The sequence below is a fragment of the Leucoraja erinacea genome, chromosome 10 (assembly GCF_028641065.1).
Source record: "Leucoraja erinacea ecotype New England chromosome 10, Leri_hhj_1, whole genome shotgun sequence".
NCBI classification, from domain to species: domain Eukaryota; kingdom Metazoa; phylum Chordata; class Chondrichthyes; order Rajiformes; family Rajidae; genus Leucoraja; species Leucoraja erinaceus.
In genome coordinates, this window is record NC_073386.1 from 55,279,399 (window position 1) to 55,303,680 (window position 24,282).

The window sequence follows — 24,282 nt, forward strand, 5'->3', positions numbered from 1 at the left end:
AAACTCCAGGTCGAACACCGAATTTCTGGCAATTGGTTGTCCGCCCCCTCCTCTAATCCGGCCAAGATCATGAGAGCGCACTTGGAATACCCTCGGATGTGCCCCCGAGTTTGTGTCGCCTGGGCCGGGGTGAGGCAGTCGGGATATCCGCGGGCATCTCGTTAACTGGCGTCCAAGAAATGCACGTTTTTGCTGGACAATTAATTTTCATTTAATATATTCATTTTATTTAATTTTCTAGCAGTCCATGCGCTTCTGAGGGGTGGGAGGGGTATATTAAGTCGGTCAGAGGCGTATCGTTGTACCATTATTACGATCTCCGTTGATTCGGGAAAACCAATAATACAGGAAGTCTCTGGAATTAAGGATGCTGGAAATTCAACGTTCGACCTGTAACTAAATGTTCAAAGAAATGCATTTTTGGTTTTAGTCTCGCAGGGGAACTTATACACATTTTGAACACATTCTGGCATAATAAATAAAAAGGTGGGATGTGCCTCGCCTCCTTCCTTTGTATATGCGTGAAGATTTTCAAGATTCAAGATTCAAGAGAGTTTATTGTAATGTGTCCCAGATAGGACAATGAAATTATTGCTTTGCTTCAGCACAACAGAATATAATAGGCATAAATAAATACAGAACAGAGTATATATATATTGTGTATATACAATTGTATACAATTGTAATTATATATAGAGTATATACAATTGTGCTGTATGTATATATATATATATATATATATATATATACACACTGACATAAATAAACAGATAAAGTGCAATGGGCTATTAATGATCAGAATTTTGTTTGAGTTGAGTTTAATAGGCTGATGGCTGTGGGAAAGCAGCTATTCCTGAACCTGGATGCTGCAGATTTCAGGCTCCTGTACCTTCTACCTGAAGGCAGCGGGGAGATGAGTGAGTGGCCAGGATGGTGTGGGTCCTTGATGATGCTGACAGCCTTTTTGAGACAGCGACTGCGATATATCCCTTCGATGGTAGGGAGGTCAGAACCGATGATGGACTGGGCAGTGGCTGCAACTTTTTGCAGTCTTTTCCGCTCCTGGACGCTCAAGTTGCTGAACCAGGCCACGATGCAACCGGTCAGCATGCTCTCCACTGTGCACCTGTAGAAGTTTGAGAGAGTCCTCCTTGACATACCGACTCTTGGTAAAACAATCGGAAGGTTTTTATTGAGGCCAGTCCTCCACACATCTTTATAAAGTCTGTAACGACTGTGGCGTATTCGTTCAGGTCCGCTGCCGAGTCCCTGAAATGTTTAAATGTTGTGCAAAAAGGTGAACTTTCAGACGGAATTGTCGTCTCCTTTTGACAGATCAAACCTAATTTCCCGACATAACTCCAGCAAATACATTTGAGAATTGCTTCTCAAGACCAGTTAGTCCAGAATTATGCAGCTCCAGAGGAGAAACAATATCCTTTCTTGCTTTTCGTTCGCCTAGATGCGTGAATTTCTTGTTAAGAGTAATAACCCTTGAAATGATGGAAGCACTTTGCAGATCAGGCAGCATCTGTGGAAAGAGAAACAAATGTAACGTTTCAGTTGTACTATGTGCAATGACAATAAAGTTGAATCTAACCTATCTAATCTAATCTAATCTAATGAAAGGTTTCAAATACAAAGTTTAACTTTGAAATGTATTCCAAAATTAGCAAGAAACGAATGTACCCGAATTCGTGCGTGGGAAGGGCTGACATTATCCAGGAGCGGTGTTATGTTCTTCCTCCCACACTTCACCGTGATATCTTTGCACTAAATGTTGTTCCCTCCATCCTTAATACGTACAATGTCACCAGCTTGATGTATTCATGTATAGTCTTTGACCGAATAGCACTCAAATAAAAGTATTTCATTGTACCTCGGTACACTGAAATGTTGGTTCTTGTCTGGATCCAATCCGTGAAAGATTGACAATAAAATAGTAGGGACTGCACAGCGATTAGATTAGTTTAAAAAGTGCCCAGAACCCCGATTATTGATCTGTTGGTAAGAATTTAAAACCACCAAGACAGATGAGGGTTGAAATACATTAATTAAATAAATAAATGTCGAATTAAATGGGAGGATGTTCATGGAACTACCGAACTCGAGTTAGAAAAAATAACATTTGCTTTATTACTGCCTCACCGCGCGTTCCCCTCCGGAACTAAACGCCCAGTGAGACTTTAAAAGTCAAGTGCTTCCCAACAAGAAGCCCAAACACACACCTACACACAAATATGCAGTGCACACACACACACACACACACACACACACACACACACACACACACACACACACACACACACACACACACACACACACACACACACACACACACACACACACACACACACACACACACACACACACACACACACACACACTCACACACACACACACACACACACACACACACACACACACACACACACACACACACACACACACACACACACACACACACACACACACACACACACACACACACACACAGTCACACATTCGCAAACACACGCGGCCACAATCCTTGATTGGCCTTTGCTGACTTTACCTTGCACTAAACATTATTCCCATATAGAAACATACAAATTAGGTGCAGGAGTAGGCCTTTCGGCCCTTCGAGCCTGCACCGCCATTCAATATGATGTGGCTGATCATCCAACTCAGTATCCTGTACCTGCCTTCTCTCCATACCCCCTGATCCCTTTAGATACAAGGGCCACATCTAACTCCCTCTTAAATATAGCCAATGAACTGACCTCAACTACCTTCTGTGGCAGAGAATTCCACAGATTCACCACTCTCTGTGTGAAAAATGTTTTCCTCATATCGGTCCTAAAAGATTTCCCCCTTATCCTTAAACTGGGATCCCTTGTTCTGGACTTCCCCAACATCGGGATATCATATATCTACACACTGTAAATGGCTCGATTGTAATCATGTATTGTCTTTCCGCTGACACCGGTTAGCACACAACAAAAGCTTTTGACTGTACCTCGGTACACGTGACAATAAACTCAACTGAAACACACAGACACACATACAGACACACACACACACGCAAACTTACACCGACACACATACAGACACACGTATGCACACACTCATACACACACTTACACAGACACACATACAGACACACGTAGGCACACACACACTTACACAGACACACATACAGACACACGTAGGCATACACACACACCGACACACATACAGACACACGTAGGCACGCACACACTTACACATGCACACATACAGACACACGTAGGCACACACACACTTACACATGCACACATACAGACACATGTAGACACACACATATACACACTTACACAGACACACACACAGACACACATATCGCCGGTAAATCAGCATGTGTAGTTGTAGTTACGTTTGGTTCCTTGTGGTCACCGGGACACTGCGTGTATCGCCGGCTCAGCCTCGACCTCCGCCCTGGACAGGTCGATGCCGAGAACGGTCCGCAGGGACTTCCTGAACTCCTGGTTCTTGCAGGTGTACACGTAGGGACTGAGGACGAAGAGCAGCGCGAAGGGCAGCCAGGCGAGGTTGCAGAGCAGAGCGGGCACCGGCTCAACCAGCCCGCAGAGCAACACCCACACCAAGGGCTCGGTGCTCAGCAAGAAGGCGCTCAGCACGAAGGAGACGTACAGGCGCAGTTTCTTGTCCTTCCTGGCGCACGGGTAGGACAGGTTGTTGCCGTGGAAGTTGAGCACGCTGACCCTGTTGACGCTGACCTGCACCCGGCGCAGTATTTTGTAGTAGGCGTACAGCAGGACGGCGGTGTGGGCGAGGATGGAGGCGGCAGTGACTGCCGCAGCGTAGGGGCACAGTGTCAGGGAGCAGGAGCATCCACCACGGGAGGAGGCGGCGGCGAGGCCCGGGTAGAGCAGGCAAGCGCCGGGTCGGGGACGCCCCAGAGCCGCTGCCATCAGCCAGGGCAGCAGCAGCAGCACGGCAGCCGCTAGCCAGGAGCTGGCGATCATTGCAGCCGCGTTCCTTCTGCGGTACAGGTCCCGGTAGGCGGCCGGAGCCTTGGTGATCAACGCGTAGCGGTTCAGGGCGATGAGCGAGTGCGAGAAGAGAGAGGCGAGCAAGGCAAGGAGCAGCAGCGCGGCGGCCAGCGAGCGCCAAGAGGCCGGGCCAGCAGCTGCCCGAGGCGGCCGAGACAACGCCAATGCCACCGCCTCCTGGGGCATCCACAGGCCGCACACCAGCAGGTCGGCGGCGCACACGTTGACGATGAAGGCGTTGCTGGCGCTGCGGAGTTTGCGGACCGAGTACACCAGGTAGATGACCAGGAGGTTCCCCGAGCTCCCGGCCACCGCCAGCAAGGCGTAGGTGACAGCCCAGGAGATGTTCTCGCCCAGCGCTCCGTCGCAACAGGTGGAAGAGTTGGAAGAGTTGCCCATTCTGCAGACCCCGTGTCCCGGTATCTGGGGACTGGAGGTCCCGGTGTCTGGACACTGGAGGTCCCGGTATCTGGGGACTGGAGGTCCCGGTGTCTGGGGACTGGAGGTCCCGGTGTCTGGGGACTGGAGGTCCCGGTGTCTGGGCACTGGAGGTCCCGGTGTCTGGGCACTGGAGGTGGCGGTGTCTGGGCACTGGAGGTGGCGGTGTCTGGGCACTGGAGGTCCCGGTGTCTGGGCACTGGAGGTGGCGGTGTCTGGGCACGGGAGGTCCCGGTGTCTGGGCACTGGAGGTCGCGGTGTCTGGGGACTGGAGGTCGCGGTGTCTGGGCACTGGAGGTCCCGGTGTCTGGACACTGGAGGTGGCGGTGTCTGGGCACTGGAGGTCGCGGTGTCTGGGGACTGGAGGTCGCGGTGTCTGGGCACTGGAGGTCGCGGTGTCTGGGGACGATGGAGGTCGCGGTGTCTGGGCACTGGAGTACAGGTCCCGGTGTCTGGGCACTGGGGGTCCCGGTATCTGGGGACTGGAGGTCGCGGTGTCTGGGGACTGGAGGTCCCGGTGTCTGGGGACTGGAGGTCCCGGTGTCTGGGGACTGGAGGTCGCGGTGTCTGGGCACTGGAGGTCCCGGTGTCTGGGCACTGGAGGTGGCGGTGTCTGGGCACGGGAGGTCCCGGTGTCTGGGCACTGGAGGTGGCGGTGTCTGGGCACGGGAGGTCCCGGTGTCTGGGCACTGGAGGTCGCGGTGTCTGGGGACTGGAGGTCGCGGTGTCTGGGCACTGGAGGTCCCGGTGTCCCGGTGTCTGGGCACTGGAGGTCGCGGTGTCTGGGCACTGGAGGTCGCGGTGTCTGGGCACTGGAGGTCCCGGTGTCTGGGCACTGGAGGTCCCGGTGTCTGGAGCACTGGAGGTCCCGGTGTCTGGGCACTGGAGGTCCCGGTGTCTGGGCACTGGAGGTCCCGGTGTCTGGGCACTGGAGGTCCCGGTGTCTGGGGACTGGAGGTCCCGGTGTCTGGGGACTGGAGGTCCCGGTGTCTGGGCACTGGAGGTCGCGGTGTCTGGGCACTGGAGGTCACGGTGTCTGGGCACTGGAGGTCCCGGTGTCTGGGCACTGGAGGTAGCGGTGTCTGGGCACTGGAGGTCCCGGTGTCTGGGCACTGGAGGTCCCGGTGTCTGGGGACTGGAGGTCGCGGTGTCTGGGCACTGGAGGTCCCGGTGTCTGGGCACTGGAGGTCCCGGTGTCTGGGCACTGGAGGTCGCGGTGTCTGGGGACTGGAGGTCGCGGTGTCTGGGGACTGGAGGTCGCGGTGTCTGGGGACTGGAGGTCGCGGTGTCTGGGGGCTGGAGGTCCCGGTGTCTGGGCACTGGAGGTCCCGGTGTCTGGGGACTGGAGGTCCCGGTGTCTGGGTACTGGACTGGACTGGCGGTCCCGGTGTCTGGGGACTGGAGGTCCCGGTGTCTGGGGACTGGAGGTCCCGGTATCTGGACACTGGAGGTCCCGGTGTCTGGGCACTGGAGGTCCCGGTGTCTGGGTACTGGAGGTCGCGGTGACTGGACACTGGAGGTCCCGGTGTCTGGACACTGGAGGTCGCGGTGCACCGGCCGCCACTCTCCGCCTTGCAGACCAGGTGGACAGGGTGCCAGCCAGGCGTGTGTGCGCACTCGCCCTCCACTCCACCCCAGGGGCGCTCAGGTTGCAAACACACACACACACACTTCGCATCGTCTGCGGCAGCAACAGCCCCCGCCCTATCACTAGTGCCAAAGCTACCGTCACTCACAGTCCCAATGCCCATGATATTGAAAGTCCCAATGTTCCTGTCGCCCTGTTCCAGTGCCTCTGACACTGGCTGTTCCAGTGTCCCCATCACTGATAGTCCAGTGCCTTAACACTCCACAGTGCCCCTCTCACTCAAAGATCCACTGTCCCTCTCACTGTCCCAATGCCTCTCACACTCCCAATGCCCCCGTCACTAATAGTCCCAGTGCTCTGTTACTCACGGTCCCAATGCCCCTCTCACTCAGTCCCAGGGCCATTTCACTCGAAAACCCAGCCCCCCTGACACTGACAGTCCCATTATCCCATTCACTAAACTTCCCAGTGCTCCATCACTACGCTCGATTGCACCTATCACCAACATGCTCGCTCGCAAATATTCCCAATGCCTTGTCATTACGTGTCCCAACCTCGTCATCAGTTGTACCCTGTCGGTGAAAAACAGGACATATCTATTCCAGCCATTTCCCAGTAATTGGTTTGCTCTCAGTTATCAACAAAGCAAGGAAGGGTGTCAGAGAGAATACTACCACAGGCGAACTCGCCAACAACCTGCTCATTACAGTCCAGCATGTGTTGACCAGGACCACCCTGCTCCAGAACTCATCACACCATTGTTCCAAATTGTACCACCCTAGCTCAATTCAGAGCTTAGGTGAGAATGGCTTCCTTGCCAAAAATCATTGCATTTAACTGAGTGTAGCATCAACGAGTCCTGGTAAATCAATGTGCACAAGAGAAAAAAAGTTGGGATTACATCATTATATGATGCGATGTCTGTTCGGGAATCTGGAAACGACAGGGGAAAAGCTGTTCCTGAACCTGATGGCACAAGCTGGTTATCTTTTGTAACTTCTGCCCAATATAATAAAGAGGGGAGTGACTGGCCCTTGATTTAATGGGCGGGTTTGCCAAGGCAGCTTGAAGTGTAGACGGAGTTGATTGGGGGAGGGGATGGGAGGGAAAGGGGATGGACACATGTCCACAATCCTCTGCAAATTTTGTGTAGTCTTGGGCAGATCAGTTGCCAACCCAAGTTGTGTTGCATCCAAGGACGCTCTCTCTAGTGCATCTCTAGAATTTGCTAGGAATTATTGTGACATGTCGAAGTTACTTAGATTGGTACCCTGTGTGTGACTGAATTCTCTCACCACTGCAATAACATGGTAGCTTAATTTATATGCTCAAATGATGAGAGTGACCTTAAATTCATCACTTTCAAACAAAGCAGAGAATCTACCATCACTAAACATTTTATGTAAAATCAACATTTATCAATCTTGCAATCTATCAAAAATAATCTTCTATTATTTTTGATAGGAGAGCGATCCTTTTCTTATAAATTGCATCTATTTGTTTACAGAAGTTAACAGTTGTCCAGACACCTGGAGTTCTAGTTAACTTTCGAAAAATTAGTTTTAGTTCAATGGTTTTGATAAGTAACTGGCAAAGATTGCAGCTGACCAGCAAAAACGTGACATGTTGGTATTGGATTCATGAAGACATCACCCACCATAAGATCTGCATTGTAGTCCGTTAGTTTGGGCTTTGAGTGCTCAAAGCAGAAGTTTGGGATCAAGAGCCCTCCCAAGCTTTTGAATGCGACATTAGGTTTTTATTGGAGCAGTTGAACTTTTCCTGAAAAAAAAAGCTGCAGCTACAATGAGTTATCACAGTGTTCTGGAGAGTTGTGCTTCCTGCGATATTGAACGTGTTCTTAGAACTGAAGCCTTTAATATTTGTGCAGAATTCGATAGGGGTCTCCGACAATGAAGATGCTTCTTGTGACATGATTGGTAAGATGCTGTGACATGTGCTTCCTGCAGAAGATGCAAACCTCGGTGTCACCACATGTGACCTTCTCCTCAGCTCGTGATAGTAGTGAGGGGTTCCCCTGAACGTGCGATTAGCCTTATTCCATGTCTCATTTCGTCAAATACTTGGTGGGTGTCATTAAAGGTGAGTTTCTCTTTGTTGATCATACCATCCTCCATAGAGTGGGTCAGGGTTCACACCTGAAAGAGAAGCAATCAAATCACAACAAGCAAAACAATAGAGATCAGACAGATGGTGGGCATCTCTACTACATGGATCTACACGACCCGTCGAACGAGATGTGGAAAGGCTCATTGAGAAGTGGGGGCTCAAGCTTGTTTCACACCATATATAATTTTCAAATTATTGAAAAGTTCAGAAAATTAAAGTGTCACCATCGGCTGCTGTTCTGCAATTGAAAGATGAACATATACAACAGAGACGGCTTAAACTATGACAGCATAACCCAACATTAAGACCATTGGAGTCATACACGGATAAGGAAACCGTATAACACCTTTACATTAAATATTAACCCACAGAAACATGGGATTTCAATCATTCTGCATATCACGTTTTGAGAAATCGCTTCCATATTTCACCTATTACTCTTTTTTTCCTCCCTTAGATACAAAATAAATGAAGAAACGAGTTTGAAGTAAAATAAAACATATTTCAAGTTATAGAAAAGTTATGATCAACTCACTGGTAACTAACCATGTGCTGGGAAAGATGAAAATTCTGATGCTTAAGATTCTGGAAATCCTGAAATAAAATCTGATGGAAGGGCATTGGTCTAAACATTAGCGGATGCTCACTCTACAGATGTGGAACCGATTTGCTAACCATAATCTTACAAGCTAACTGTAGCTTAACTGTAACATAGTTAAGTTACATGTTATAAAAAAAAGCTATTTCTGCGTTATTTAGGGGCTTTGTTTTTTTAAGTTGCATTGAGATTGATTATATTTTAAAACTTTATAATTTTTTATTATTTTTATGTTTCTGTATGTTAGAGCCTTTCAGTGTTCTTGAAAAAAACGTTGAAAACTTTGCTTTCTATTAAAGTATTTCCACTGAACCATTGCAGGTGAGGCTTTCCTAGCGCACCCATGTCACGCCATCATACAAGGCTCAAGGCCTTGCTCCTCTGCTCCAGGAAGTCTTGACTGGTGAGATGGGCCTCCTTTACCATAAGGAAGTAGATTTGAGAGATAGGATGATAGAGGTAGCCAGAACAAGCTGTCTCCTCTCAAGAAAATCCATTGGGAGCAAAGTGGGTCAAGCATGTGTAGAATCCAATATTATGTTAGGTGACAAAAGAGAAATTGAGGAACATTTGATAATAGCTTATTGAGACAAGAATCCTTTGCAGATTCTACTATCAGATTTGAAGGAAGCAGGCACTGGATTTATAAAACATGATTAGTGGGGTATTTGTCTCATCTGGTAGTGGGTTCTGAAATGACTGGCGAAGTCAAAGTGGGATCCACAGGATCCACCATAACTGAAACATGAAGTAGGTAGACCGATAGTTTGTGGGGTGGTGACTTCTTGCCTCATTCACACCTGATATACAAACCTGAGGTTTCGACCTGAAACGTCATCTATTCCTTCACTCCATAGATGCTGCCTCCCCATCTGAGTTTCTCCAGCATTTTTATCTACCTTCCCAGTAGCATGCTCATTTTACATTTTGAGTTCCAACCAACCAGTGATTCCAAAGAATCAAGGGGGGGCATTTACTTTTGTAAGGAGGCTTTTAGTACATCCTTGAAGGTTTTCCTCTGTTCATCGGATAATTTGCCAGATTTTACAGAGGCAGCATTAGTTTTCTCTCTTGTGCATTAAGGTCCCTGCTATAAGTAATTTTAAGTCTCAGAATTATACACACGGTGCGTATGACTGCTACCTGATAAAACAGGAGCTTTTTCTCATTTGATCTTCAAATACTCTTGCCATATGATGTTCAAAGACTGCTCTGGAACACTGAAAGGTAGGTGAATTAGAACATTGATGCCTGCCCTCTGTCCATAATGAGTTAAGTGAACCCAAAGTAATGGGAAGGAATTACTGTTTTCCAGGGAATCATCTCTTACGAAACTGATTTGTGTCTGATCAAATTTTTTGAAGAAGCCAAAAAGGTTAGAACAGGCTGGAGTAACTAAGCAGGTCAGGCAGCATCTCTGGAGGACATGCTTAGGTGAAGTTTCAGGTCGTGACCCCTTCTTCAGATGAGGGCAAAGCCATAGATGTTGTCTACATAGACTTCCGCAAGGCATTTGAGCAAAATATGAAGTGCTGCTCCTCCAATTTGCGCTGGGCTTCACTCTGACAATGGAGGAGGCCCAGGACGGAAAGGTCAGATTGGGAATGGGAGGGGGAGTTAAAGTGCTGAATAACTGGGAGATCAGGTAGGTTAAGACGGACTGAGCGTAGGTGTTCAGCGAAACGATCGCCAAGCCTGAGCTTGGTCTCGCCGATGTACAGAAGTTGTCAGCTGGAACAACGGATACAGTAGATGAGGTAGATGAGTACTGAACACCTCTGCTCAGTTTACCCAGGGTTTGGGAACAAAGAACTAGAGGACATAGGCTTAAGTTGAGTAGGAAAAGATTTAACAGGAACCTGAGGACAACATTTCACACAGAGGGTAGTGGGTTTATGGACCGAGTTGCAGGAGATAGTTGAGGCAGGTACTAGAACAAAATTTCAAAAACATTTGGACAGGTGCATGGAGGGGAATGGTTTAGAGGAATGTGTGCCAAATGTGGGCAGGTGGAATTAGTGTAGATGAAACATCTTGTTTGGCACGAAGTTGGGGTGAAGAGGCCATTTCAGTGCTTTACGACTGTGAATCATTGTGGACCTTTGGCCTCAGGTAGCACAGGTGGCAGATTAGTAAAGCACCTTTGTCTGCTGATATCAAGTAAAAGATCCATCCCTTTATCCTTCATTAAGGTGACAGGGGAAACATTTAATAGGAACATGAGGGGCAACTATTCCACAGAGGATGGTGGGTGTATGGTATTACTGCCAGAGGAACGAGGCAGGGACAATAAAAATGCATTTGGACAGGCACATGGTTTAGAGGGATATGGGTCAAACATGGGCAAACTGAACTAGCTTTGATTGCATTGGTCAGCGTGGATGAGTTGTTTCCTTGCTGTATGATACGGATTTTGAATTATTCCAAATACATATTTACATGCATCACCTGCAACCACAGCTTGAACAGAGGTTGGGAAAATGTTGGTTCTGGAGTAAAAAGCATTTTACAAAATTGCCCTGGATATGGGACCTTATCAAAACCTTTACTGTAATTCATCTAGACTACCTAACCACATTACCCTTATTGACCCCCTTTGTTAAGTCTTTGAAAATTGAACCAAAGATACAGGTTTACTCTGGTTATTAGACAAATAATTAAATAGGGATTTGGTAAAAAACACTTTATTATACATTAATACTGCAACTGATCTCAAACAGCTCAGCAACACAATGAAAGACCTTAGTTGCCAAAATAGTGCTATTGAAGCAGTAAAAGCAAACACAGACACAATTACTTATTTAAATTGCAACTTTAATTGGGTACTTTAAAAAAATACTGGCCTATGGTTAAGAAAATTAGCATAAAAAATTTAAAACCTCATGCCGAACATGGAAAACACAAGAGCTTCAAGCTCTCTATCAAATATCTTTTCAAGAGGTAGAATCTTGACAATACATTTCCGCTGCCTACATATTGTTAAAATATACAACCATTATTTCAAACAGAAATTCCAGATTACAATGAGAAAGTATATCACAAACAAACATTTCACAATGATTTTACAGCCATATTAAAATAGTTTTTTTATACAACACCACAAACAAGGTTTTGCTTAAGTTGATTTAAAATTTTCTTTAAAACACATATTTAAAAATCAAAGGCTTTACTTTGAATACCTAGCTGCTCGCATCCACAATACATCTCTCAACCATGTTGTTTAAACAAAAGTTTTTTTTAGGTATCTTTCCAAGTTGCCTCACCACTTTATCAATTAGTCATTTGTACAAGCTAAAAATATTTTCCCAAATATGGACATAACCTGTCCAAAATATTTCATATTTTGAACTATACGGATCAGAAAGGGAGAAATAAAGAAATTACTTTTGATTTACTTTGTTGTTAGCTAAATGTAATGTTTACTTAAACAATGACAATACAATAGATCATCTGGAAAGAACAGACCAAGTCCAATATTTTTTATTTAAAATACCACATATATAATATACATAAACTATCAAAGTGGGAAAAAAAGGTAAGAATTTTATAAAACAGACCTTTGAACCAAAAAATAAATCTAATTTCACTTTCCATGCAGGTGTCATATTTTACACCTTACATTAAAAGTTTGTAACTGTACATTTACACACATCTTAAGTGAATTTTAAGTGCACAATTCAAAATAGGACTGAATTGTATAATCAGCTTCTTTAAAAAAAATAATTTCTGTAAATAAAATCTAATATCAGAAATCTGTTTATTGTTGTAAGTTGTGTTTTATTCTAATTGAAGATTAAACTTTCAATATAATTTCTGTCCATCTAATTTGGGAGCATGGTTTATGTTCAGATTTAATTTTCACTTCTACACTTTATCCTTTCTTCCATAATGCCTCTGATCATTGTGACTCACTGATATTGTAGCTGACTGGACAATAGACGTGTGCACACTTAAAACGACATTAAATTGATCTCTGTTCTTCTGCTGCTACAGAGCACCATATGACGTAAAATGCTCCCTTACGCAGCATGGCTACAAATAGCTATATTGTGCAACGTGAGTGCCGCAAAGTGCAAGTGGCAGCAAACACTGGAAAGCAAAGATTGTTATGTCTTAAGACTGTAAAACCTTATGTCTTAAGACTGCATCCACCACTACTGCAACTGGGTTGTTGTTTAAGGCTATGGAAGAAGTACAGGATCATCTTCTACATTCTCATTGCTATAATGCACCTTGTTATGGTTCATTCGGTGTTACATAAGCTTTGGAGGTTTATTATATTCCTAGGTTTTATTTGTATTTAGGATCTTGCAGGATGCTTTCAAGAACCCAAAGTCTAGTCTTATTTGCAGCCATTCAGCTGTCAAGCTTCACTCGTCAGCTCATGTTAGTTAAATTACTGTTTATAACAGTGCAGCTAAAAGGAGAATTGATCATTGACTGGAATCTTATAGTTCAGCAATACTGATTTATCAGCTCCCAATACTTGATGCAGTCATGAAAAGTCATTTCCAAAGTATTGCTGGTGCAATGCAGCAATTTCTGACCCTTTACAAATTCTTAAAATAAAGGTTCCCTAGTTTCTAGCCCAAGAAGGTTAGTCTTCAGTTCAGTTTCCTTGCTTTTCAGCCACAATATTTTCCATTTTCAGCGTAGTGATGCTTTAGTACTGAACATATTCAGACTGAAGTGACTGCAAAAGAAAAAAACTTCAGCTAAGAACATTTATATATTTTTTGAATGTTACAGGAACATTTGAAAGTGTTCAATAGTACGTCAACAAAATCAATGCACTGTACATGCTCAAAGGATTGACTCAAGGGTTGTTAACACTCAGCCAGGTTGAACCGTCGAGTTTTTAACACTTAGCCAGGTTGAATTGTAAGGGAGAGGCAAACCAGCAGAGCTCAAAATAGAAATACTGGGATGAAAAGTAGGGGAAAGACTTGGGAAGAGTTCCTGGTCCAGACTCTTAGCATTCTCTTCTGGAGATCCACAACAGATGTTGGCTTAAGTTTAGAAAACAGTGAGATTATGGATATCGCCATTAAATACATCCAAACTCAACATCCAGCCTCACTGTTGCTGGTTGGATATTTGGTGCTAGAAAAGGAATGGGAGGCTAACTTGTCAATTATTTAATCATGTTGTAGAAACGAATTCATACCTTTAGTAGAAAAAGGAAATCAAACTAAGAATTAAGAAAAGTTAATTAAGGGTCTATTATTCAAGGGACACCATTTAATTTAGCTGCATATGTTATTTAAGACAGGAGGGTAATAATTAAGTAATTTTAAGATGGCTATCTTATGTTTGGCAGTTAGGAAACTATTAACATCTATTCTAAAAGGAGAATAATGTGCTTTCATTTAGAAATAGATTAATCATTAAAATCTATTCAAGGAAAAATAATGTGCTTTCATTTAGAAAGAGACGAATTAATCATGCATTTAACAGAAGTCTCATGTTGACTAACTTAATTGAATTTTTCAACGAGTTAACAAGAAGGGTTTGATGTGTTCCACATAGATTTTAGCAAAGATTTTGATTAGATTCCAGTAGCAGCTTAGTCATAAAAGTGAAACCTTTTCTTTGTTCGCTGAGCTAGAGATTATACGAGTAGGGATGCTACTCTGGAATTATATGTGACTTTACTGAGACAAGAGATTAAGTGCAGTGGCGCTGGTTGTATTACGGATAAGATGCAATTGTTTTCAAGAGAGATCAAAGAAAATTTAAGAGGACGTTGCAAGTATTGAAAAATTGTAGCTATGAGGAACGATTTCAGAGGTTAGGGTTGCGTTCGTTGAAAGATAAAGCTTAAGAAATACACAATTTGGGTATAAAAAGTTGCAAAGTGCCCAGAAAATGTAGTGCCGTAGTTAAACAGCACGGAAACAGGCCCTTTGGCCCACCTTGCCCGTGACAATCAAGCTGGCACACTGGGTTAGTCCATTTTTTTTGCATTAGGACCAATTCTTGTATCGGGGCAGCATGTTCCTGTCAGGGTGAAGTGAAAGGCAGGCAAGTTTAAGGAACCCTCAAAAGAGATGTTGAAGCTCTGACCAGGAAAAAGGAGACATACATCGTATTTGATTACCATGAATAGGAAGGATCTACATTTCTTAGTAGCAGAGTTCAAATCTAGGCCTCTTAGGTTTTGTTTTTAAGTACTTGGTAAAAGCTAAGAGGGGAGAGGAAGAAAATGCTGTCACTCATTACTTTCAGAGTGTATTTGAAGAGTCATGGACCTGCGAGCTCCAGCTCAAGTGCGAAAAGAAAACATTAGGTCGAATATAGTTTTTGTCTGACATGGGCCGAAAGGCCTTCTTCTGCATCACAAATCATTAAAGTGTTAATAATTAATTCAAATTAGTGAAAAATCACTTGTTTTCTGAACTGTCCACAAAAAATGAAACATCACACAAAAATATTAACTTCACAGATCAACCTTCAGAATGTAGGGACTTTTCACTACTGCTCACTGAGCAGCCAAACTCATAATATTTTGCTTGCCAGTGATCAAAGGTAATTTCTTAAATTAGAATAGATTTGTCTGGTCTTCCTCATTTCATACATTCTCCAAATATAAACAAAAAAGTTATAACATCGATCAAAAAAGAATCCATTTAACTTGTCTACTCTGGCTTATTTCTTTCTTGCAAGTGACAGCACACATACGTTAAATGGTTACAGTTCTAGACCCAAAAAGGTGCAAAACTAGAAAGCAAAATACTGCAAATGTTGGAAAAATGAAATCAAAATGGAAAATACAGAAATATTCAGCAAGCCTGGCAGCACTGGTAGAGAAAGAAACTGCTAATGTTTCAGGTCAATGCCGTTTTAGAAGAGAGAAGGAATATCTGAGATGGGTTGGAGACAAAAGAGATATCAACTGATAGAAATTGTGGACTAGTGCGAGATAAGCTGGTGAATCCTTGCTAATTGCAGCAGATCTAGCAGGGGGTGGTATGAACGGAGAGGGGAAGGGGAACAATGCAAGGACTGAAAGATATAGATTTCTTTAGCAAGTGTCTGAGTTGCTTTGAACCAACATAAAAAAAAGCATGTGAATTAAGTGGTAATAATACATGACACATTTACATTTCTATATATTGTAGTGCATATTTAAATCGCACAAAGAACTTTAGGGCAAAAGAGTGATCAGGATCTTGGTAATTAGAAATGATTGACTGGAAGTATACACATTTCAACTCTAGGTCACGATGAATACATAGCAAAGTGCTTTATAAATAGCACTTTAAAATGTTATTCAACGCCATATTAGCAAGTAGAATTTTGTTTCAGTGAAAAACATCTACTGCTCAAAATGATAAAACGAATTACCAAGCAATTGGTTTTATACCTTAAGGAGATCATTGCACTCATGAAGACTTCAGTACATTTACAAAATGCATTTCTTTTTTCAGGATTAAAAATTAATGAGGATGTAAAAAACATAATGCAAACAAGAACAAATAACATCTACAAGACTTTCCCACAGTTAACTACTGTTTATAGTTTGATCTGGAGTAATGTATTAACCTTGGGAACAGTTTTCCACAGATGGACAGTATCAATAATTGATAAACTGGCCACCCTACCTTCTAGGTTTCAAGATAATGAATGATCAGACACCTCATGTCTATCCACCTATTACTTGCCAGACCTTGTCTGGTCTCTTCCACCTTTCATTCCCCCCCCACTACAAACATGAATTGATAAACTGACCACCCAACCTTCTATGTTACAGGATAATAACATGGAAGGCAGTGTGGAAAGTAATTGGCATATCAAAGCATTCCAGCAGACTGAAGGAGTTAAACCAAGATTTGAGTACTATTATACAAGTGACAGTGAGCCAGTTTTCTGGACTGCATGTCGCATTGTTTTTGATTGGAAATTCATCTGCCGGTGACAGCTAAACATGGTGAATTGACAATTTAATGGAAGAGAAATCCCACCCCCCCCCCTCCTAATGTGGGTCTCCGTAATGCTATTTGCATATGGTTAGCACAGTTACACTGTCATGCTAGATCATCAGTCCGTAAAGTAAATTATGTAATGCAGGTTTTGGGGCAGGACATACACACAAACATCACACAAAGTTATTTAAGTAGAACTAAGAGGAGGGCTCACATTACCTACTGTAAAAAAAGACACAATTACTAGAGTAATTCAGCGGACTAGGCAGTGCTTCTAGAGAACATAGATAGGAGAGGTTGAGTTGAAATCCATCAGGTCAGAAACGTTGCCTATCAATGTTCTCCAGAGATGCCACCTGTTACTTCAGTACTTTGTGCCGGTATTGGCAAACCAACACCTGCAGTTTCTTATATCTACACTGTCTGCTGGTACTTTATTTAAGGGGGTAAATATAATTTAATGTATCTTAAAATTATTCTATTTTGTTAAAGCCTAGATCTGAAAAAAATCCACGAAAAAGTCAAATGCCATAAGCAGAGCAGAATATAAAGTCTGGGAGGTCAGAAGATTAATTCTTAATTCAAACCACCCTAAATCTTGAGTCATATCATCTGTGGAGCATCAGTCCTTTACTGACACAGATTTGAATGGATTTCAGGAGACTGCTTCACACCCACGTGCAAGGTGGCTTGACATAAAGTTTTAATCAAGTAATTTACTTCAATGGCATCTCAGCAGAGCACAATTCTGCTGTAGTCACACGGCAATTATGATTTAAAAAAATTAAAATTCTGATAAATTAGCAAATTTTATGTAAATTAAAATTCAAAGCGAAGAGCACTATTTTAGCTACTGCACATACAAGATGCCATTTTACCTCAATAAATGGTAAAACAATAAAAACCTTTTATGACAGCTTGTAAAGCACAAATGCATGTAAACTTACGGGATGCGAGCGACTTAGGTATCGCATGGTGCCAGGACTGAGGCCACCGTAGGTGGTTCTACAGATGTAATCATCCTTCGGACGGGAACAAGGATTGATGGGGACAATGCAGGAAGTACCACTGTAGGATTTGCTGCAGTAGTTGTTGTTATTCAGTTCTTGGTACAATCTCGCAGGAATCTGCGAGTTGTTATACGGCTGGTTGGTGGAATAACCAGCTGCAAAACTTTGCCTAGGAGTTGATGTCATGAAGTTGTCAGGTTCATCAGGGGCAGCATACAGATTCCCTAGTGAACTGCCTAGCCTGGAGTTTATGGAGAAGCTAAATGGGAAACAGACAATGGGGAAACAGGACATAATGCACATGGAAAACAATTAAGATGAAACAAAAAAAAGCATTCACATGAAAAATTTATCAAAAATATACTTCAAATGCTAAAACATGGTGTAAAATTATTCAACATTTTAAACTCACAGCTGTAATCAAATTCAATAACTTTGTGACAAACATTTTTAGCTGTTAAATCTTACCATTTCAAATGTCACATTATGACAAACATACTAGATGTTCTAGAAGGAAGACAATGACAGCCATTCACGTATTAACAAAGATCCATCTCCCAGCAAGAAATGGTGCAACTTGCATTGCAACACAAGAGAAAAATAAATGTTTAGAAATTTAAAATACCATGCGCTAAAGATGATTATTTTTTGGAATTTTTGCTTAATGCTTACCAAAAAGAATAATTCGCCTATTTAGTAGAACAACAAATTATGAGGTAATGAACACTTCAAATTCTGCATTTTTGTTTAGAGATACAGCGTGGAAACAGGCCCTTCAGCCCACCTAGTCCACCCCAACCAACGATCCCCTACACCAATGTTTCTCAACCCTTTTACCCTTGCGGAACCCTTGAAATAATTTTCATGTCTCATGGAGCCCCTGAGTTTGGGGTTGACGGGCCTGCCGCCATTTTGACTCGCTTCACAACGGCAATCTCTGGCGTCACAACAGAGACCCATCAGCCGTGCCTGCGCAGTTGGGGGAGGATTGCGGGGCCGGGATCGCCATATCAACATCCAGCATTGTGTATAGGTGAGGGTGAATATTGCATATAGGTGAGTGGGAATATTGCGTTGGGAGGGGGACCCAACGGGTCCACACTTGATCTAGTTCAGGGGTGTCAAACTCATTTTAGGTCACGGGACGGATTAGGCAAAATGCAACTTCATGCGGGCTGGATCAGTTGTGCACGCGCGAACTCACGCTCCCTCAGCTTTCGTTGCCTTCGTTTTTTCAACCTTCTCTCATGTGCCATAACTACAAAGTGTTTCACTTTTACGAGTTCTTATAAAGAAGATTGCCTAGCAAACATTACTTACAAGAAAGTTGTGATGAGAGAGAGAAAAAGCGATGCTATTTTGGCTAAGATTGTTTTGGGAGCCACACCCTTTCCATTAATAAACCATTTGAAATCGAACATTAGCACACAAGTGTCAACCTAACGAAACAAATTGTTAGCGCTGGCATCCAAGAGAGACTCCGGGTTGTGGCCTCACCCAGTCAGTGCGGGTTTCTGGGACGATCGGGATACAGGGAAAGGCCTAGAAGAGAAATGCTTTGCGGTCGGCTGAGCTCTCCCCTGCCATGCTGCTCCACACGGTGTAAAGAGAAAAGTATCCATCACGCAAGCCCGCATCGCTACAATGTTGTTTTTGTTTCCTCATAGCGTTCGAACCCAGCACCCAGCCGCTCCGCACTGCGCAGCCTAACTCCACTCAGCGCCCACCCCCTCCCTCATTGGCCATAGCTGACTGCCCAGAGGGTGGTACCTTCTCCTATAGGGAGACAAACAAAGCATTACTTACAAGAAAGTTGTGATGAGAGAGAGAAAAAACGATGCTATTTTGGCTAAGATTGTTTTGGGAGCCACACCCGAACAGCCCGTTTGTCTGGCTCTTGCCGCGGGCGGAACCCCCCCCAATGGAGCACCCAGAAAAATCCCACACGGCCACAGAGAGAATGAAGTCTATACAGACAGCACCTAGTCAGGATCGAACCTGGGTCTCTAGCACAAGGCAGCAACTTCACCACTGCGCCACCTCAGTGCACCACACTGGAAAACCAAGGCTATAATATGTTGTTCAAATTCTATTGACTACTCAATTCTCGACTATTCAAGAACACCAAAATCAGGTTAACTAGAACATGGCACTACTAATAGAAATGTTAATAAACTTAATAACAAACAGAAGGAAATAAATTGAGATCTTCGAGGGCCTGTTAGGTTACATTAATTGCTTGGTATTTATCAGCACTTTCTAAAAACGATTAAGTTAAACATCTAAGCCTTCCAAAAATAAGCCTTGCAATAGATTAAAATACAGAACGTTATCCATGATAGATTCAATAAACATGATTCATGAAGAATTTTCAGAAGCAGTTTCATTATGAAGGAAAAACTGAACCACTTCCAAAGTTTTGTATATTAATTCTGAGCGTTTACATACATTTTCAATAAACATATTTATGCAGTCAAAAGAGAGACTGTAAATAAAAATCAGGCCACTGAAGGTCTTGGTAGAGACAGGGGCCATCGATTAATCTTTTTAATTCATTTAGACAATTCCTTTGTCCTTGGATAAGAACAGTCACCACCGGGTGCCGCCAGCAGCGGCTGCCTCGCCAACAATCTGTGTGTGTGTGGGGGGGGGGGGGGGGGGGGGGGGGGGGGAGAGAGAGGGGGGAGTTGGGGGGAAACTTTCTAATCTCATACTTCGACGGAGATGCGATTTTTTTCCGTATCGTAACTCCGTCCGCACTGCGGCTTAACATAGAGGAGTTGCCGGCCTTTGCTGGGGACCGATTTCGAGAGCTCCACCGCGGGTGCCTGTGGACTTTAACATCATGGAGCCCGCAATCCGTTTGCTAAGGATCGACCTCTGAGCTCCACCACGGGAGTCTGCGGGACTTTAACTTCATGGAGCTCGCGGATTCTGGTCGGAAACAGACTTTGTGAACTCCAAGCTGCAGGAGTTTCGACCGCCACGACGCAGGAACTTCGATTGCCCCGACGCGGAGGCTTCAACCTCTGGTTGCGGGACCATCGATCGTCCAGATTGTAGATGGTTCGACTGCCCCAACAATGGGAGAATATAAGAGGAAAAAGATTGGACTTTATTGCCTCCCATCATAGTGTGGAACATGGGGAATCCGCTGTGGTGGATGTTTATGTCAACTTTGATGTAGTTGTGTGTCTGGTTGGGGTTTTTTTTTTAGTTTGGCTGTATGGTAATTTGAATTTCACTGTACCTTAATTGGTACATGTGACAATAAACTAACCTTGAGAAAGCAGTGTTTCAGTCACTAAAAAAAGCCACTATGTTCTTTTGAATGGGTAAATTTGCCACAATACCCTCTAACAATTCTTAATACAAATACATGTATCATACTTCACTTACTTAAAAATAAATCCAACTACTCTTGGTAGTTCAGCCAATGTAGCCAAACTCAATGTGAGCCTTGATAAGGGTCATCAATATGCCATTTGGTCCCTTGTAGCGCAACTGATCCGGTATCATTTGAGACATTTGATAGAAACAAAGCAAGATTTTCTGGCTTCCCAAATCTTTACTTCACTACCCTTTCAGGTCTGAGAAACTCGGGCAATAAACAACATCCATCGTTATAACAACCGAGTCGGTTATATAAAATAAAACAGCAATTTAATAAGAACTTCTTCTGCAATTTAGTCTACTCTTTGTCGTTTGAATAATTGAATGGTATACTGTATTCCATGTTAATAAAAAGCAGGTAAATTTTTTAAAAGTCAAATTATATGCCAAGTAAATTTACCCATGTTTTGATGAGGGAACAACAATAATGTCTTTAGTTTGTGTGCTTATGTCATTTAAATTAAGATTTTTCAGACATTATCTTATTAAAAATAAAAGTGCTTCACCTTTTGTTATTACTGTTTAAGGGCGAAGGGCTTCTGTTAATTCTCCTCGGACTTGCAGAAGCAATTGAGATCTTTGATGATTTCAGAGGTGACATTGATCCTTGCCCAGCACTTAAATAATTGATCCTGTTAAAATAGTGCCGCACAATTAAACTTGCTTAAATTACAATAATAGATCATAAACAAAAATATTTTCCATGTGAATCATTGCATTTGTTTTCTAAATCTGACCTCCGTTCACAATTATTGAAGTCAAGGAGCCACAACAAGAAAACACAATAAAGGTTTTTTTATTAATTGTGGTAATTAATGTGCAATATGTAAATCAATTAATTGTAATGAATTAGAATTCTCTAAAGTAATTTCACCTTGAGAGTCAATAGGATTTTTAGATTACGGTGAGCCAATAATTTGCATGTTTAGAAATAAACTTAAATAATAAGACCAATTATCCCACAGTTGTTTGTGGAGCTTAATCTGATATTGGTTTACTATTGTCATGAGTACCGTGAGATACAGTGAGAACTTTGTTTTGAGTGGTGTCCAGGCAAATCATTCCGTACAATAAAACCCTACATGAGAGTAACAGGCAGTGCAAAAAAAGGAAGAAAACTGAGTGCAGTACAGCTGCAGAGAAATTGCAGATAAACAAAAAATTCAAGGGCCGCAACAAGGTAGATCGGAAGATTGCGAATGCATTCTTAGTTTATGAGAGGTCCATCCAAGAGTCTGATAACAGTAGGGAAGGTAGATAAAAATTCTGGAGAAACTCAGCGGGTGAGGCAGCATCTATGGAGCGAAGGAAAAGGTGACGTTTCCGGTCGAGACCCTTCTTCAGACTGATGTGGGGGTGGGTGAGGGTGGGAAGAAGAAAGGAAGAGGCGGGGACAGTGGACTGTGGGAGAGCTAGGAAGGGGAGGGGAAAGAGGGAGAAAAGCAAGGACTACCTGAAATTGGACGTCAATGTTCATACCGCTGGGGTGTAAACTACCCAAGCAAAATATGAGGTGCTGCTCCTCCAATTTGCGGTGAGACTCACTCTGGCCATTGAGGCCCAGGACAGAAAGGTCGGATTCGGAATGGGGGGAGTTGAAGTGCTGAGCCACCAAGAGATCAGGTTGGTTATTGCGAACTGAGTGAAGGAATTGGGCGAACCGATGTAGAGCAGCTGACACCTAGAGCAGTGGATGCAATAGATGAGGTTGGAGGAGGTGCAGGTGAACCTCTGTCGCACCCTCCCAACTCTCCCACAGCCCACTGTCTCCGCATCTTCCTTTCTTCTTCCGATCCCCACATCAATCTGAAGAAGGGTCACGACCCAAAACATCACCTTTTCCTTTGTTCCATAGATGCTGCCTCATCCGCTGAGTTTCTCCAGCATTTTTATCTACCTTCGATTTTTTTCAGCATCTGCAGTTTCTTCTTAAACAATAACAGTAGGGAAGTTGTTTTTGAATCTGATGATACATGCTTTTGGCTTTTGTATCGTCTGGTTGTCACGTTTCCAGTATTACAACGATGACCACACTTCTGAAATTTACATTGCCTATGAAACATTTTGAGGCATTCTTTAAGTCATGAAAAGCATTGTATGAGACTCGGGAAGTTTTCCTCTTTCGAATGACATAACTGAACTGGTCAAAGCAGTCTGCAATAAACATTATGGTGGATTTCTTCTCATGTCATACAATTTCCTGAACAACAGATGAGGGTAAGAAATTATCACATTCTCAGGAGGCCTGCCAGTGTCCTAGATATTCTGATTTAACAGAAAATAAAAGCAGACAAGTAGCAAATCCTCATTGAATCATGGTATAAAAGAACAACATGGAGTGCAGGAAATTAATTATTCCAAGTTTAGTTTAGTTTAAAGATACAGCGTGGAAACTGGCCCTTTTGGCCTACCAAGTCCGCGCCGAGCAATGATCACCCATACACTAGTTTACATCCCTACCACTATAGGGATGAAGATAAGGAGGAAGAGAAAACAAACTGTTTTGGATTTACCTACACAGTCCCTAGTTAAAAGCAAAACAAATTTGAAAATTCCAGCACTCGAGTCTTGTTACAAATGAAAAACATGCAGACACATTTTGTTTTGAATTATCACATAAAATCAAAAAATACTGCTTGCTAGACATGGGGGAAAAAAAATCTGATTTTCAGAACATATGCTCAAGATATTGGCACATAAGATTTTGACATGGTGAGATGTTCGAGAGATACAGCAAAACATTCACAATAGCATAACCAAAAAAAAAAAAGATGGGCATACTCCAATTGGGCAAGTAAGATGAGAAAACCCACAATCAAACAGTCACTGAGCTGGCTAGGTTCAGTACAACTATGGTGAGAATAGGTCTCAGGAGGGCTTAACGTTTAAAATGAGAACTGTGGAATTAAAATGGCAGGAAACTGAAAGCATGTGAAGGATAGGAAAGGATATGGTTTTTGGTTGAAGAATAAAAAGGGAGAATTGGCATTGAATAGAAATCAAGGCAGCTATTAGAATAGTTGAGTCTAAAGATTACATACAAGGATTTCAGTGGTAAAGGAGCTACAAATCAACAATGCCTAGGCTCTGTTCAAGATTATATCGAGATAACATGGTTTGGGCCACGATGACCAGAGAAAGATGGAATCACTGGTAAGGAGGAAGA

At 43.2% G+C, this 24,282-nt stretch overlaps 2 protein-coding genes across 7 annotated transcripts in view; both read right to left on the minus strand.

Annotated features, from left to right (window-relative positions):
- Window positions 1–1,395: 1,395 nt before the first annotated feature.
- Window positions 1,396–4,716, minus strand: gpr88 (G protein-coupled receptor 88). 2 transcript variants are annotated; one of them, XM_055641261.1, is made up of 2 exons: window positions 3,395–4,510; window positions 1,396–1,531 (listed from the first exon to the last, which is right to left on the minus strand). In XM_055641261.1, the coding sequence occupies exon 1, from the start codon at window positions 4,431–4,433 to the stop codon at window positions 3,411–3,413; it is 1,023 nt and encodes a 340-aa protein (XP_055497236.1). In that variant the 5' UTR covers window positions 4,434–4,510; the 3' UTR covers window positions 1,396–1,531; window positions 3,395–3,410. The 2 variants fall into 2 exon arrangements, with proteins under 2 accessions (XP_055497236.1, XP_055497237.1); XM_055641262.1 differs by lacking the exon at window positions 1,396–1,531 and having other exon boundaries at window positions 3,370–4,716.
- Window positions 4,717–7,536: 2,820 nt separating this feature from the next.
- cdc14ab (cell division cycle 14Ab) overlaps window positions 7,537–24,282 on the minus strand; it is a 95,454-nt gene continuing 78,708 nt past the window's right edge. For 2 of the 5 annotated variants that reach the window (XM_055642363.1, XM_055642364.1), the window contains exons 14-16: window positions 21,623–21,748; window positions 17,661–17,982; window positions 11,582–13,481 (exon numbers count right to left, since the gene is read on the minus strand). In XM_055642363.1, the coding sequence (XP_055498338.1) occupies window positions 13,452–13,481; window positions 17,661–17,982; window positions 21,623–21,748 (478 nt within the window). In that variant the 3' untranslated portion in view covers window positions 11,582–13,451. Of the gene's footprint in view, window positions 8,220–11,581; window positions 13,482–17,660; window positions 17,983–21,622; window positions 21,749–24,282 lie in introns of those variants that run through there. The other 3 variants (XM_055642367.1, XM_055642365.1, XM_055642366.1) reach the window with 3 other exon arrangements.

Coding starts and splice junctions, on each gene's coding strand:
- gpr88 (XM_055641261.1), bottom strand. CDS start 4,433: ATGGGCAACTCTTCCAACTCTTCCACCTGTTGCGACGGAGCGCTGGGC.